General features: G+C 48.7%; 1 protein-coding gene across 1 annotated transcript in view; it reads left to right on the plus strand.

Moving 5' to 3' along the window:
- Positions 1–16,289, plus strand: part of TAMM41 (TAM41 mitochondrial translocator assembly and maintenance homolog) — a gene marked incomplete at both ends in the record, with an annotated part of 40,749 nt that overhangs the window by 6,472 nt on the left and 17,988 nt on the right. The window contains one exon of the mRNA XM_080718056.1: positions 4,905–5,055. Coding sequence (XP_080574182.1) covers positions 4,905–5,055 — 151 coding nt within the window. The remainder of the gene's footprint in view (positions 1–4,904; positions 5,056–16,289) is intronic.

The following is a 16,289-nucleotide window of genomic DNA, read 5'->3' on the forward strand; positions in this document are numbered from 1 at the left end:
ACAGGCTCAGAAGCGTCTACAGTGCGCCCCTGTGGTTTAGCTTTGACACTTACCTCTGGGGAATACGCAGGCCTCGTGCCAGGTCACAGTGACCCTCCCCACAAGATCGGACAGACACTTGTTAGGTCTGTGCAGGTGGCAGCCTCTCGGGCTGCCCTGATGGCCAGGTAATTACCCTGACAAGGTCTGTTCCCTTTTGATCCTCCCTGCAGTGAACTACAGCTACTTGTTTTGGTGGCAGGACAGCTGTTAATAAGCCCGTAATCTGGGACTTGTGCTAATAGAGGATCCAGATGAAGTAAAAAGCCCCCTTTCCTTCCATGTAGCCCCATGGGCATGAATGACCAGGACGGCATATTTGGAATGTGTATAGCTATCAACCATTTTTCCAGCAGCCCTATTAAGGGCCTTGGTAGCACTATTGCTTGGCTAATTGGGCACTAGTGGTGGGTGGCAGTGGCCCTGCCTCTCACTTCAAAAGGTGTCGTGATGGCATAACCAGCACATCGTAGTCCCTCCTTCACAAAGGAGCTGCCATCGGTGAATAAGTAGTTGTCAGAGTTCAGCAGAGGCTGATCTGCGGGTCTTGTTGGGGCATCCGAAGGTGTGTTAGTGTCTCTTTGCGTGAATGGATGGGCCTTCAGTGTCTCAAGGCAAGAAGGTGGATGGGTTGAGGACCATACATTTCTTGAAGGATATATCAGACTCATCCATAAAGATGGCCTGATATTAAGGATGCAGCTGTCTGAGGGCCACAGGTGTCCTTTGGATTCTTTATTTTTTAATTTTGTTTGTGGTACTGTGGGGTGGAACCCAGGGCCTTTCTACCTCTGGGCTATACTCCCAGCTCTGTTTTATACTTTATTTGGAAACAGGGTCTCACTAAGTTGCTGAGAGCCTCACTAAGTAGCTGAGGCTGGCTTTGAACCTGCGCCATCCTCCTGTCTCAGCCTCCCAAGCACTGGGATTACAAGTGTGTGTCACCACGCCCAGCATACAGATGTCCTTTTGATTCTAATGGGCTCCAGAGACCATGGGGAGTTTGTTTTATAAGACGTCTCCCTATTGTTTTTGGGCCTCGGGGATTAAGGTACCCACTGCAGCCATTGCCCGCAGGAGGCTGGCCAGCCATGAGCAACAGGCTGGAGTTCTTTGCAGAGATCAGCTACTGGCTGCAGAGTCTGTCCCTTATCTTGTGTCAGCTCTCCCAACGCTACCCCCGCTTTTTAGAGGTGCAGCCATTGAAGTCTTCGTGTGTCAGCAATCCAAGATCCCTGCCTCGGTCGGGCCTGTTTTAACCTTTCGAATGCCTTTGCTTGCTCGTGGAGGGGAGGAGAGGGCAGGCTGGGAGTTTAGGGCATTCTTGGCATTCTTTAAGGAATCTGTACAAGGGGCTCTCTCAGCATAAGCCAGGAGTAACCTGCAGCTCCTAAAACTTGAAATCTCCTCTGAAAGCCCCGTGAAGCACTGCCCTTCTCTACGGTAAAGACGTTCGCCCTGGCAGTCGTGCTGATGTTACCTGTGCAGTTAGGTCGGCGTTCCCCGTGAGGGCCAAACCCCATTCACGGCGCTGAGGACTTTCTTCTTTCCCCAGGCCCCTCCGGCAGCGCCCCACGCGTACTGGCTTTTCTCTCTGCGCCACGAGTAACCGTGCTGCCGACACGAGGCCCTGGCCCACGTCTCGCTGAAGAGCCAGGTCAGCACAGTGCGGAGCCTCCACACTGGCCTTTTTCCTTCGAGCGCGGATGCCTTTGTTTTTCACTCTCTCAACCTTAAGAGCGAACAGACTGATTTCTTACAGCCTCAGTGTGGAGAACAAAGGGTATTTCGTTAACTGGAACATTCTTACAAACTCTTTTCTTTGCATCTTTGAATTGTTAGCATCTCAAAATAGCTTCTGATTTCACTGGGTTTCGGTAATTTCACAGAGGGGCAGCGTAGAGTTCTGGAGAAGGACCCTGGCGACCAGGGATGCAGGGTGGGGGTGGGGAAGCAGGAGCATCCTGGGGCAAGCCAGGGCCGCGGGTCCAGTGTGGCACCGCTTCTCTTGGAGGAAACTTATAGCCACGCTGTCCTCAGTTTCCCACGCAGTAACACGAGGAGGTTGCCCTCCTAGATCAGCGGTTGCATATGGAATACAAGACATGGGGGAGTTGGTCAGGGAACAAACACAGGCGTGTGTCTGGGCCCTTCGTGTTTGGGGAGCTGGGGGTGTTGCTCAGAGGTAGAGCACTTGCCTGGTGGGTACAAGGCCTGCGTTCAATCCCCAGAATTGCAAAACAAAAACCTTTTTTGTTTGTTTTCATCACCTATAAGATAGGAAGTTAATCAGAATATATCCCTACCGGATTCCACAAGAATAACTCAAGTATGTAGAACTTGGGGTGCACAGTACAAGGGTGCCCCGACTTTCACCACAGATGCATCCTGCAGCCTTAGGCAAGTCCTCGCTCTGGGTCATTCCATGGTGTTACTCTCCAGAGATGACTGAGACCATAGTCAGCTCACCCAGGAGCTGGGTGGCTTCATTAAGGTCTACTTGGTTCACATAATTGTGAGGGTGGACGAGGAGGTGGTGCGGAACAAAGTGGCTTACCCATCATGTGAGGTTTGTTATAAATATTCCCTTAGGAAAAAAAGCAGGGAATGTTTCTTCTCTCTCTCTCTCTCTCTCTCTCTCTCTCTCTCTCTCTCTCTCTCTCTCTCCCTCCCTCTCTCCCTCTCTCCCTCTCCCCCCCCCTCTCTCTTTGGTACTGGGGATTGAATCCAGGGCCATCCTACCTCTGAGCTACAACCCCAGCCCTATTTTATTGTTTATTCTTAAATAGAGTCTTACTAAATTGCGAAGAGCCTCACTAAGTAGCTGAGCCTGGCCACACACCTGTGATCCTCCTGTCTCAGCCTCCCAAGTACTGGGATGACAAGTGTGCGCCACCAGGCCCAGCTAGAGTTTCTTTTATATGCCATCTTAATTTGTCATAAATTGTACGTATTTGACAAAGGCAACCGATGCCCTTTATCTAAATAGGAAGAAAATGTGTTGACAGCACCACATTGTTTAGTGGGAGCAGATATATTTCAGACATGTGAGAGTCCTGTCAGGGGACTTCTAGGCCCTTTGTAGAGAAAATCAGTCAGAAGCAGCAGGCTGAGAAGATTATAGTGAAGTGTAAATTTGCACAACCACTCTCCAGAGCAATTTGGCAGTTCCACTTTTCTAAGTATAATACCTTCGTGTGCTCAAAATGTGCTCCCTAAGCCAGCAACACCAGCATTCCCGGGCCCTTGTTAGCAGTGTACATTTGAGGCCGCACCAGGCTGGATCAGATACTGGGGTTGAGCCCACTAGTAAGTGTTTCCTCCAGCCCTCCAGCGATGCTAATGCTGGCAGAGATGGGAAGCCCCGGCCCAGAAAAACTCTTGCCCTGTGCACCAGGAGGCGCCCAAGGAAGCTCCCTGCAGCTGGGCGCTGGCGGCCTTACCTCCTTCACCTTCCCAGCAAACCTAGGAGCTTGGTTCTGCCCCCCATCTTAGGGATAAGCAATCATGCCTGCCATCGCAGAGCTGGAGAGAGGTGGAGCTGGGCCTGAACACATTCTTAAGTACAGTGCAGCTTTTGGTCCTGGGGGCTTTTGGTCCTGGGGATGGAGCCTAGTGCCTGGTACCTGCCAGGCAAGCACTGCACCCAGTGAGCTACCTCCCCAGCCCTACACTGCCATCTTTTTTCTAAAACATACTTTAATTAGTGCATTGCAATCTCACGTCACAATGAAGTTCAGGGTGACGGGGACATGCGTGCACTGGTCAGCCCCCTGGCTCCTCTCTGCCCTTCCCCATGCATGTCATTGAAGTGGGCGCTGGTGAACTCACGTCTGTACATGGCTTCAGTGAGTGTTTCCTTCAAGTCTCCCTCCTCCTCCCACCTCTGAGGATCTCAGAACGCACTGGAGCTCCTCACTCGGGGGCCTTGGCGAAGGGCAAAGAGAGTAGCCTCTGCTGTGTATTTAGGATAAAAGTCCTTGTCATTGAGGAAGGCAACTGCCTACACCCCGGTACTTTACACTTAGTGTATTCAGTCTGTGACGATTCTTTGAGGCAAATTTGTTATCCCTATTTTATAGATGATGACTTAAGTTCAGAGAATTTAACTCACACACTAGTAAGTACCTGGACTTGAGCCAGACCTGTCTTCAAAACCTGCGATTTAGCCAGGCGTGGTGGCACACACTTGTAATCCTGTAATCCCAGTGCTTGGGAGGCTGAGACAGGAGGATTGCAGGCTCGCGGGCAGCCTCAGCTACTTAGGCCTCTGCAACTTAGTGAGTTCCTATTTCAAAATAAAGGGGAAAAAAATAGTCCCCAGTTCTACACACACACACACACACACACACACACACACACACACACAAATATATCAACTCGTAATTTTTCTGTTGTAGCTAATTTTCTTCCCTTTTCTTTAGTCACGTTTAAAATCAGTGCATCTAAAAATCCTAAGTAGAGCATGAGCTGCCTGCTTGAGCTATATGTGAGCAAGAGAGAGAGGAATTCTAAGTAAAAAATTAAATTTCATCTTTACCAGAAAATTAAGTGATGAATACTAAGATTATAAAATAAAATGATTGACAGTCCCAAAGGATGTTCATTCTCTTTCACAGCCAGAGGTGAGTTTCTTAGAAGTGTAAATTTCGTTTCTTTGGCATTGTGATCCTGTCCCGAGTCACGATTTCTCTGATTTTGGTACACGGCAGGAGGTGCTGGATTTCTTGCTGGATGAACGCTACTTGGTGTCAGTGCAGCTGATCCTTCACGGCGGCTCTGGGGGCTCCAGTGCGTGTGTGAACACGTGGGTTGAACGGCACCCCACTTCCAGGACTTTCCTTCTAGTGTTCTGCTCTTTCCAGGTAAAAATCATCGCAATGGATGAGAATGCCGCCCTCAGATCCGCCCTGGACAAGAACCTGAGGAGCGCTGTGGCCGCCGCTCTGCTCATGCTCCCGGAAAGCTCTTCTGAGGAGGACCTCTTCACGGAGATCGCCGGGCTCTCCTACTCAGGTTGGTGCGGTATGCGCCGAGCCCCCCACGAGGCGGAGGCCACCCCAAGGCCCCGCGGTCCTGCCGCCCTGGAGCCGCCGAGCTCGAGCTCCTGGCCCCTTGCTTAGCTTGGCGGAGCTTCCAGATCTGCCTCGGATCCTCAGTGCCTCCCCCCTCCCTCCCGCATCCCTGCAGAGGCTGCTCGGGGTCCTTTCGGTTGTTACCGTTCATTTTCGTTTCAAAATCATTGCAAAGGTACAGGAAAGTTTCAGGCATTGTACAGAAAACTCCCACGAGCCCTTTCCCCGTCCCACATGCTAACATCTTACCAGTTGTGCTCTTGTTCTGGCAGTGGTTTTGGGGCTCAGCGTCTCTCAAGCACCTGGAGGGCTTGTTAGGACGCGGCGATGAGTCCACCCCAGGCAGCTGGGTTAGTTCCCGGGTGATGGGGACGCTCCTGCTGAGATCCCGCTTTGAGAACCGGTGCTTTCTCTCTATATAAATACATTGTAGGCAGGGTGGTGCCACACATCTGTAATCCTCGCACTTGGGAGGATGAGACAGGAGGACCACGGGTTTGAAGCCAGCTTCAGAAATTAGCGAGGCCCTCCACGACTTAGTGAGACCCTATATCAAAATAAAATAGGGCTGGGGGTGGAGCTCAGAGGCAGAATGCCCCTGGGTTCAATCCCCAGTACCATGCAAACATACACAAAAAAATACATTGTATTATTTATTTTTTTCTGAACTGTTTAGAGTAGGTTTCATATACTGTGTCTTCCTTCGGCCATATACTTTCCTTTGTGTTTTCTAAGAATTAGCAAATTCTCATAGTAACTGTGATACAGTTACCAAATGCAGGAACAACATTTTTTCCTTTGTGATACAGGGGATTAATCTAGGGATGCTTTACCTTCGAGCTATGCCCCAGCACTATTTAATTAAGTAAATAATTGTTTGTGGTACTGAGGATTGAATCCAGGGGTTCTACCCCTGAGTTACACTCCTAGCCCTGTTTAATTTTTTATTTTGAAACAGGGTCTCACTAAGTTGTGGAGGGCCTCACAAAGTTGCTGAGGCTGGCTGCAAACCTGTGATCCTCCTATCTCAGCCTCCCAAGTACTGGGATTACAAGCAGGCACCACCTTGCCAGACTCTTAATTTTCGTATTTTTGTTTGTTTTCTGCGAGTCTGAGAACAGAACCCAGGGTCATTCGACCTCTGAGCTACACCCCCTGCCCTATTTTTTTATTCTTTAATTTGAAACAGGGTCTCACTGAGTTGCAGAGGGCCTCACTAAGTAGCTGAGGCTGTCCGCGAGCTGTAATCTTCTAGTCTTAGCCTCCCGAATGCTGGGATTACAAGCGTGCGCCACCATGCCTGGCTCTTAATTTTTTATTTTGAAACTGGGTCTCACTAGGTGTGGAGGGCCTCGCTATAAGTTTCTGAGGCGGGCCTTAAACCTGTGATCCTCCTGTCTCAGTCTCCTAACTATAGGGATTGCAGGTATGCACCACCACACCTGGCTGAATTCAGGAAATTCAACACTGATACAGTGTTTGATCACGTTGACAGTCTCTATGCTAAATGTCAGGCATCCCAACAATGTCCTTTATGGCATTTTCCCCCTCAAGCATACGACCCAATTAAGATCATATCTTGTATCTAGTGGTTGCTTTTTATTTTCTGGCAGGGGGTTGGAACGGGCCTGGTGATGCTGAGCTTCCTGCACTGTATCTAGAGCACGCCATCAGTCTACCCTGTCTTAGATATCCACAGGCCATTGGCATTCGCCTCCTCCTTTAGCATGCTTCTCCCTTAGGTGCAAGCTGTCTGTGTGCAGATCATAGAAGTACCCTTCTCACCAAACTTCCCTTCTGAGTCTGGCGTCCACTGACGGTTCTTGCTCAAGTCAGTCTGAGCTCTGCTGGTGCACAGTGGTGACTTTCCAGATCACTTCTTCCTCCACGTGATGGGGCGGGGAAAGCTTTCCCTACTTTCCATCTATCTGTTACCTTGTCTCACTGTTAACTTCCTTCCCCTTCCAACCAGGGGTGTTCCTCGGAGCTGTCAGCGGCTCCTGTAAAGGGCAAGGAGAAAGCTGAGAGGACGGAGCCCCTGGCCCTTCACCCTGCTCGCAGCCAAGAGGGTCGCGTTTACCTGTTTCATAGAGTGGCCCCGTGTGGAGCTCTGTTGATTTTCTGAGGGAGTAGCTCAGTGACGGAGTGCTTGCCCAGCATGCCTGAGGCTCTGGGTTCCATCTCTGTCACTCTAACCCCTGCCCCCTAAAAAGATGTCATTAGCAAGAAAAAAGTTTCAAAATCACCATCTTAAATACTCTTCTTTTCAGGTTATTGTGTGTGTGTGTGTGTGTGTGTGTGTGTGTGTGTGTGTGTGTGTGTGTGTGGTACTGGGGTTCCTGGAAACCCTTCTACCTCCGGGCTACACTCCCAGACCTATTTAATACTTTTTTATTTTTGGAAACAGGGTCTCTTAAGCCAGCGCGGCTGGCTTCGAACCTGCATGATCCTCCTGTCTCCGCCTCCCAAGTGCGGGGATTACAAGCGTGTACGCCTGACTTTTCAGTTTTTAAGTATAAGTCAAAGAACCCTATGAACACATTGCAAAAGCCATGTATTTATTCTCCAAATCCTGGCACAGGTAAGATTTTACGGAAATTTAATGCTGAGAGAGTCAGAGGTCTTGTTCTTCCTCCTTCTCTCACTGCATCTAGCGGGGCACAGTAGCAGTTGCCAGGCAGGCAGGGCGGGACGCGCAGTAGCCCTGGCCTTGCGTTGCTTCTGGCTCCACCTGCAGTGGGTGTGGGAGCGCTTGCTTTATCAGGGCGCCTCCTCCCCAAACTGCTCTACGCAAACAAGCTGCAGGAGTTCTCTCTGCGCGGCCCACGGCACCACCACTCCTCCATTTTTCCTTTTTTTTAATTTTTATTTTTTCAGCACTGGGGATGGAACCCAGTAGCATTCTACCTCTGAGCCACACTGCCAGCCTATTTTTTATTTTATTTTTTATTTTGAAACAGGGTCTCACCGAGTTGCAGAGGGCCTCACTAAGTAGCTGAGGCTCTCTGCGAACTGTGATCCTCCTGTCTCAGCCTCTCAAATGCTGGGATGACAAGCGTGCGCCACCGCGCTTGGCCACTCCTCCTTTTTTACCCCAGGTAATTGACATCCATAGTGCTGGGTGGGTTTCAGAGTTCTCCATAAATTTTAACATTGCCTAAAGAAGCTTATGGCTAGACATGACTGTTGTTACCTGTCTACAACTGCTTTTAGTGCCAGGGATCAAACCCAAAGCCCAGTTCAACTCTAAGCGTGTGCTCAACCTCTGAAGTACCCCTCAGCTCTAGACCCCCTTGAGTGCACTCAGGCTGGTATGGCTCTGTGGCTGGTTCTGCTGGGAGAGACTAAGAAGGGTGGAGGGATTCAGGTAGGCCTCTTCACCGGCATGAGACTCGCCTCCGGCGGTGTCGGAAGGCAGCTTCCCTCCTGCCTTTCCTAGGCGTCTGAGAACCCTGATCAAATGCTGTGCCTATGGCAAACTGCTGCCCAGCCCCCAGAACACTCGAAGCTGTCCGCCAAGCTCACGTATGAGTTTGCTATTTCCCATCTTCCCATGTGGGAGGCGAGAGGCGGTTCCTAACCTGTGAAGTTCAGCACTTCTCCTGGAGGGAGAAGGAAAGAGAGAGACAGAGGAAACAGTGTTTCTCTGGGTCACTGGGCAGGTCCCTCTGGTAGTTACTGGCAGAGCAAGATCAGTCAGTGCTGCTAGTAATGATAGCCCTGAGCATTTTATATAGCCCTTAAGGGCCACTCACCGCTCTGGGGCCCTGTTTATGGCGGCATGATTGCAAGTGATGGGTGAGAAAGGAGTCGGTGGAGGAGAGCCCGCAAAACCAGGGAGGAGGACGCTCCCTAGTCCTTCAGCTATTTTTAGAAGCCAGCTTTTAAGTAAATGGAGAAGGAACACCAAATGAATTAGAAGATTCGCTTTGAACTTTCTTAAGTACGTATAAACTATATAAAAACGACTAACTTTAGATAATGACCCTGTTTTAACACTTGTTGAGTGAACCGGCCTCCCATATTCTAAAGAGCCGAAGAGAGAATTTCTGCTCTAAGGAACTTAGTGAACACGTGCAGTCACAGCCAGTCAGCAGTGAACTTAAAAATAACAAGCATGAGAAAGACGGGTGTTTACGGAAGAAGCAGCAGACTGATGCTTAAGGCAGGAGGAAATTGCACTTATTATCGTGTGCCAGGACTTAGTGTCCGCACTTCCAGTGTTACTAACTTAACTATCTCATTGCTGCATTTTACAGGTGAGAAGACAGACGCAGGGAGGTCACCTGGGTAAGGTCCCTCACCTAGTAGGGTGTCAGACCTACTCCTGGCTTTCTGGACTTGCTTGGCCCCTTCTAAGCCTCCAGGTTTTGGGGTGGTTTTTTTTTTTGTTTTTTTTAATGGTACTGGGGGTTTCCAAGCTAAACCCTCAGCACTTTTTATTTTATAACATGCACGCATCTACTCACTGTGCCTGGCCAGTTTTCTTATTTGTGGAATTGAAATAAGAAGCTGGACATAGGTGCACACCTGTAATCCCAGGTACTTGGGAGACTGAGGCAGGAGGATCACAGATTTGAGGCCAGCACATGGCAACTGAGTGAGTCTTTCTCTCAAAAAAAAATAAAATAAAAAGGGGTTGGGAGTTCAGTAATAGATCACTTCTGTGTTCAATTTCCAGTATAAGACAAAAAAACAGAAATAAGTATTTGATCAGGAAGTTTTCAGTGAGATGGTATATATAAGAGCCCTAGCGCCTTATCTCATTGATAGTGCTTAGATAATGACTTTATCATTTGTTATTTTCATGTATTATTATTATTATTATTATTATTATTATTATTATTATTATTTGCAGTACTGGGGATGGAACTTAGCGGTATTCTACCTCCGAGCTAGACCCCCAGCCCTATATTTATTTATTTATTGATTGATTGATTGGTGGTACTTGGGTTCCTGGAAACCCTTCTACCTCCGGGCTACACTTCCAGACCTATTTTATATTTTTATTTGGAAACAGGGACTCTTAAGCCAGCCTGGCTGACTTCGAACCTGCGCCATCCTCCTGTCTCCGCCTCCCAAGCACGGGGATTACAAGCGTGCGGCACCACGCCCAGCTTTATTCTTTACTTTGAAACAGGGTCTCGCTGAGTTGCGGAGGGCCTCGCTAAGTAGCTGAGGCTGTGTGCGAACCGCGATCCTCCTGTCTCAGCCTCCTGAATGCTGGGATGACAAGTGTGCCCACCAGGCCCGGCTTCATGTCTTCCTATTGATTACGTAGATTTTTCTCAAGTTTCAACATTACTTGCTCATTCAGTGATTGACAGGCACTTGGGTTATCTTTGTCGCCGTTTTATTAATGAGATCTTATAGGCCCCTTTTTACCAATGACTTTTGGAGATCGAGGAGCAAAGGTGGGCACTAACTTGAATATGTTCTCCCAAGTGGAGTTATGTTAAAGAATTATAAAACTTGTCACCAAAACACTGCTCATCAAGACTAGCAGATCACTTCCATCAGGGAGACTGGAGCCGGCAGCCCCGCTCTCCTGGCCCTCGGGGCCCTCGGCGCCTTCAAGCACGCCTGTAACGGGCTGCTCTCAACGCCAGATTGTCTGAGCACAGGCAGAGCTCCTTCTAGGAATGCACTAAAGCTGTGGGGCCGTTGCCAGTGGAGTGATTCTTGGGAACGAATCAGTAGCGAGTGCCAGCCCTCTGAAGTTTGAGTAAGCACCCTGGATCGTAGTAAAAGCCAGAGAGAGCCGACTTCCCGAGTGAAAGCCATGCGACTCGCTCTGCCACGGCCACCCCGCGAAGGTGCCCTGCACATGCGGGCTGGCCAGGGCAGGAGTTGGGAGCTGCTCCCCTCTGCTCAGCTTTCTTGAAGGCTCAGTGATGCTGGGGGGCTCAGGGCCACTTTCTAGTTTCTGAGCCTCGGCATTCCCAAAGGGATATGAGTTGTGAATAATGCCTAGCTGTCTTGGAGCTTACTGTGTGTCAGGAACTATCTAAGGGTTTTACGTGCAGCTCATTGAATCCCTGGCATTTGTAAAGTTGAGGTTTGAGCTCGGTGCCTGGTCCTGGAACCCGTGCTTATCCTTTCACCGTCCCTGTGGCGGCCGTGGTGATGGAGTCATGCCTGGTTCATACCCGGGGCGCCCTGAGGCCCACCGGGGCCCTGGTCCCCATGCTCTCACTCCTGGCTCACCTTTGGGCGCTTCCACTGCCCTTTTACCTCTCCTGCCTTTCCTTTCTCCAAAGCGCTTGCACTTGAGATTGGGCCCAGGGCCTTGCATATACCGAGCACATGCGGTGCCCTGAGCTGCACCCCGAGCCAGCTTTTTATTTTGTTTTGCTCCCTCTATTCCCATGCTTACAGTTTGTGTGGGACATGTGTGCAAGGTGCATAGTAAATATTTGCTCAATGAGTGAATAGTTGTTACATTGGTTCCTTCCTGAACCAGCACAGTGAGCCTAAGGCTTCTTTATCCCTCCTTATGTCTCTGAAGTGTTAAAAAAAAAAAGAAAAAAAAATGGGTTCAAATTTATATTACCAAGCTGGGCGTGGTGGCGCACGCTTGTAATCCCAGTATTTGGGAGGCTGAGACCGGAGGGTCTGGTTCACAGACAGCCTCAGCTACTTAGTGAGGCCCTCTACAACTCAGTGAGACCCGGTTTAAAAATAAAGAATAAAAAATAGGGCAGGGGGTGTAGCTCGGAATGTCCCTGGGTTCCATCCCCAGATCCTCCCAAAAATAAAAGAAGAAAAACGTATATTACCAAGTACCTCAGCAAGCCAGGCATGGTGGTGCACACCTGTAAACCCAGCAACTCAGGAGGCTAACACAGGAGGATCACAAGTTTGAGGCCAGCCTTGAAATGTTAGTGAGACTCTGTCTCAAAATCAGAACTACAGCCAGGCGTGGTAGTACACACTTCTAATTCCAGTACTGAGAAGGTTGAGGCAGGAGGATAACAGGTTCAAGACCAACCTCAGCAATTTGGCGGGATCCTGTTTCAAAATAAAAAATAAAATAGGTCTGAAGGTGCATCTCTGAGGTAGAATTCCTCTAGGTTTAATCCTCAGTACCACAAAAAATTAAGTAAAATAAAAACTACAAAAGGGAGTGTAGCTAGTGGTAGAGCATCCCTGGTTCAATTCCCAGTACCACACACACACAAAGTGCCTCAGCGGTTAGTGTGTGTGTGTGTGTGTGTGTGTGTGTGTGTGTGTGTGTGTGTGTGTTGTTATGTAAAAGAAAGCACAAGACCAAGATGAAACTCGGGGCATTCTACTTCTGAGCTGCATCCCAAGCCCTATTTTATTTGTATTGCGAAACAGGATTTGCTAAATTGCCATGCGCTGGCTTTGAACCTGCAATCCTCTTGTCTCATCGTCAAGTACTAGGATTACAGGCAGTGCCAGTGCACCCAGCCTCAGCGGTTCATTATTCCATCCTCTTCTGCGTGAGTTAGTGCAGCTATCATGTCCTTTTTGTAGCTATGGAGACATTTTTTTTTTTTTTTTTTTGGTGGTACTGGGGGTGGAACCCAGAGGCCTTCTATCTCTGGGGCTATACTCCTGGACCTATTTTATATTTTTATTTGGAGACAGGGTCTCACCAAGTTGCTGAGAGCCTCACTAAGTAGCTGAGGCTGGCTTCGAACCTGCGCGATCCTCCTGTCTCAGCCTCCCAAGCACAGGGATGACAAGCATGTACCACCATGCCCGGCTTTTTTTTTTTTTTTTTTTCTTTTGGTGGTACTGGGGTTCCTGGAAGCCCTTAGACCTATTTTATATTTTTTTATTTGGAAACAGGCTCTCTTAAGCCAGCGTGGATGGCTTCAAACCTGTGGGATCCTCCTGTGTCCGCCTCCCAAGCACAGGGATTACAAGCATGCACCACCACGCCCGGCTGGAGACAGTCTTAAGAATGTCTTTTTTTTTTTTTTTTTTTTTTTGGTACTAAGGATTTAGCCTAGAGGTATTCTGCCTCTGAGCTATACCCTAACCCTATTTTATTTTATTTTTTAAAGTACTGTGGATGGAACCCAGGGGCATTGTACCTCCAAACTACACCCCCAGCCCTATGTTTTATTCTTTATTTTGAAACGGAGTCTCACTGAGTTGCAAAGGGCCTCGCTAAGAAGCTGAGGCTTCTCGCAAACTGCAATCCTCCGATCTCTACCTCCCGAATGCTGGGATCACAAGCGTGCGCCACCACACCCAGCCTCTGTTTTATTTTTTATTTGGAAACAGGTTCAGCCAGGTCTGGCAGCACATGCCTGTAATCCCACTACATGGGAGGCTGAGACAGGATCACAGGTTTGTGGTCAGACTCAGCAACTTAGGCCCTTAGCAACTTAAACCATTTTTCAAAATAAAAAAAATAGCCGGGTGTGGTGGCGCACACTTGTAATTCCCGCGCTTGGGAGGGGGAGACAGGAGGATCGCGCAGGTTCGAAGCCAGCCTTGGTGGCTTAAGAAACCCTGTGTCCAAATAAAAATATAAAATAGGTCTGGGAGTATAGCCTGGAAGTAGAAGGGCTTCCAGGAACCCCAGTACCACCAAAAAAAAAAAAAAAAAAGCAACAACAAAAAATAAAATAAAATAAATAGCCGGGCATGGTGGCACACGCTTGTAATCCTAGTACTTGGGAGGCTGAGATAGGAGGATCACACAGCTTTGAAGCCAGCCTCAGCTACTTAGTGAGACTGTTAGCAATTTAGCAAGACCCTTTTTCCAAATTCTGCAACTTAGTGACACCCTGTTTCCAAATAAAATAGAAAATAGGTCTAGGCGTGTAGCCTGAAAGTAGAAAGCCTCTGGCTTCCATCCCCAGCACCACAATAAAAGAAAAGAAAAGGAAAGAAGAGAATAAAAGAAACTATGGCCTGAGGTGTAGCCCAGAGGTAGAAGGCCCCTGGGTTCCATCCCAAACAAAAGCCAAAACAAAAGCTCATATGTGAACGTTAATTTATTTCTAATGCATAGCCAAAAGAGGAAACAATCTAAATCCCCGTCAGCTAAGGAATGGATATATAATAATGGCATATCCAAACCCTGGGATATTATTTGACACAAATAGGAGTGAAGTCCTGATAGATGACACAAAATGATGAGCCTCAGAATCATTTTGCCAAGGTCATAAAGGACCACATGATATATGTATGATCCCACACACAGTGAACTGCAGAACAGACAACTCTATTCTATACTTTTTTTTTTTTTTTGAAACAAGGTCTCCTAAGCCAGAGCAGCTGGCTTCAAACCTGCGCGATCCTCCTGTCTCCGCTTCCCAAGCGCGGGGATGACAAGCGTGCCCACCACGCCCGGTCAGACAACTCTAAAGAGAGAAAATAAAGTAGCTTTTGCCCTGGGCTGGGAGTAGAGGGGCGGGGGAAATGGTGAATGGCTACTAATGGGTGCCAGGTTTCTTGTGGGGGGCCAAGATGTTCTTAGGTAGGAGATGTTCTTAAATATACTAAAAACCACTGAATTATGCACCATATGTATGTATGTATTTTGGGTACGGGGGATTGAACCTGGGGGGCATTTTGCCTCTGACCTACACCTCAGCTCTATTTTAGTTTTTATTTTTGAAACTGTGTCTCACTAAGATGTGGAGGGTCTTGCTAAGTTGCCAAGGCTGGCCACAAACCTGCAGTCTTCCTGTCTCAGCCTCTTGAGTACTAGGATTATTGGCACGCGCCGCTACACCCAGCTGTGTGATACACTTAAACTGAATGGTTTGAACAGTATATGAGTATGATCTCAAAAACAGCTGTTATAACTGTAAATGTTATTTTTGCTGTATGGACACTCAGTTCGAAAGCTGGATGCAATGGCCTGTGCCTATAATCCCAGCTCCTGGAGAGGCTGAAGCAGGAGGACCACAGGTTCCAGTGTGGGCAACTTAGTGAGACCTGTCTCAAAAATAAAAATAAAAGCTGGGGTATAGCTCAGTGCCAGATGCTTGTCCGGTGCACGAGAACCCTGGGTCCGTTCTCTAGAACCATGTAAACAAAAGGACGCGGTGTGGCTGGAGCTCGCACGTCACCACGTGGGAACCGCGGCTCAGGGACAGCTCTGGCCTGGGCCGCCGGAGGGCACCCTGTGCCTTTGTGCCGCAGCATCTGGCACAGCGCCTGGCGCTTAGTAGCCACCCAGATATCCACTGAGCCAGACTGACAGCAATAACGTGATGAATTTAAGAAGAGAGCAGTTAAGCAAACTTGTTCTTGTAGATGCCGGCTTCTCCACCCTCTGTACTTTGCCTATCCTATGTATACATTATACTATCAATAGTATCTGCTTTATTACTAAACGAAACAGTCTCTAAGACTTTGACTCACTTAAATCTGAAAGCAGCTGTGAGGTTGTGAAGTTAGTATGGTGGTGAGGCCATTCTACAGAGAAGGAAACCGACTCAACTCGCCTTGGCCGTTAGCAGAATTGAAAGCCAGGCCCTCCCCGTGCCCTGGGCTCCCCTGCCGCCCAGCGCCACGGGAGGTCGGGCTGCTGGCTGCACGACTCGGTCTGTAGACCAGGCAGCTGCACGTGGTCTACGAGCCTCTACACTGGTCTCGTCAGACTCAGGGAAGTCATCCTTTTCCCTCCCATTGTTCACTCTGGCCATTCCCCGGATAGAACAGTCAAGAGTGGAAACCAGCAGGAGAGGCACACAGTAAAAGCAGCAGTCCTGGCTTTGTCGCAAACAGATCTCTGGAAGTAGGAAAAATTGATTCTTATGATCAGAGGCTGGCTCACGCTAGGCCTACGATTTCATTCATTTTGTTCTGAAGAAAAGAGTAATCAGCCCATTTTCTTGCCATCCCCTGTGGCTGGACACGTTCTGCCACACAGCAGCTGGAGAAATTCAACTCCGCAGACGTTTGTTGACGTATCTTCTCCGTGCCAGGCAGCACAAGAGGGACTCGGGCCCAGAGCCGAACAGTCCCGGCCTTGTTCTCATTTCCAGCACGTGTTCTGGGTCCTTTCACCACGCATGCCAGTGTTCTTTGGGGGGAGGATTTGGATTCATTTGCTTTTATGTTTTGGTCAAGTACAGCCCACTTAGCAAGTCACTGTTTAAAACAAAAGCTTTTTGTTTACAGGATGTACAGAGAGGCGATGACACAAATGTGTAGAACTCCACAGTGATCCAAACTCAT

Source organism: Muscardinus avellanarius, assembly GCF_963383645.1.
Source record: "Muscardinus avellanarius genome assembly, chromosome: 22".
Classification (NCBI taxonomy): Eukaryota; Metazoa; Chordata; class Mammalia; order Rodentia; family Gliridae; genus Muscardinus; species Muscardinus avellanarius.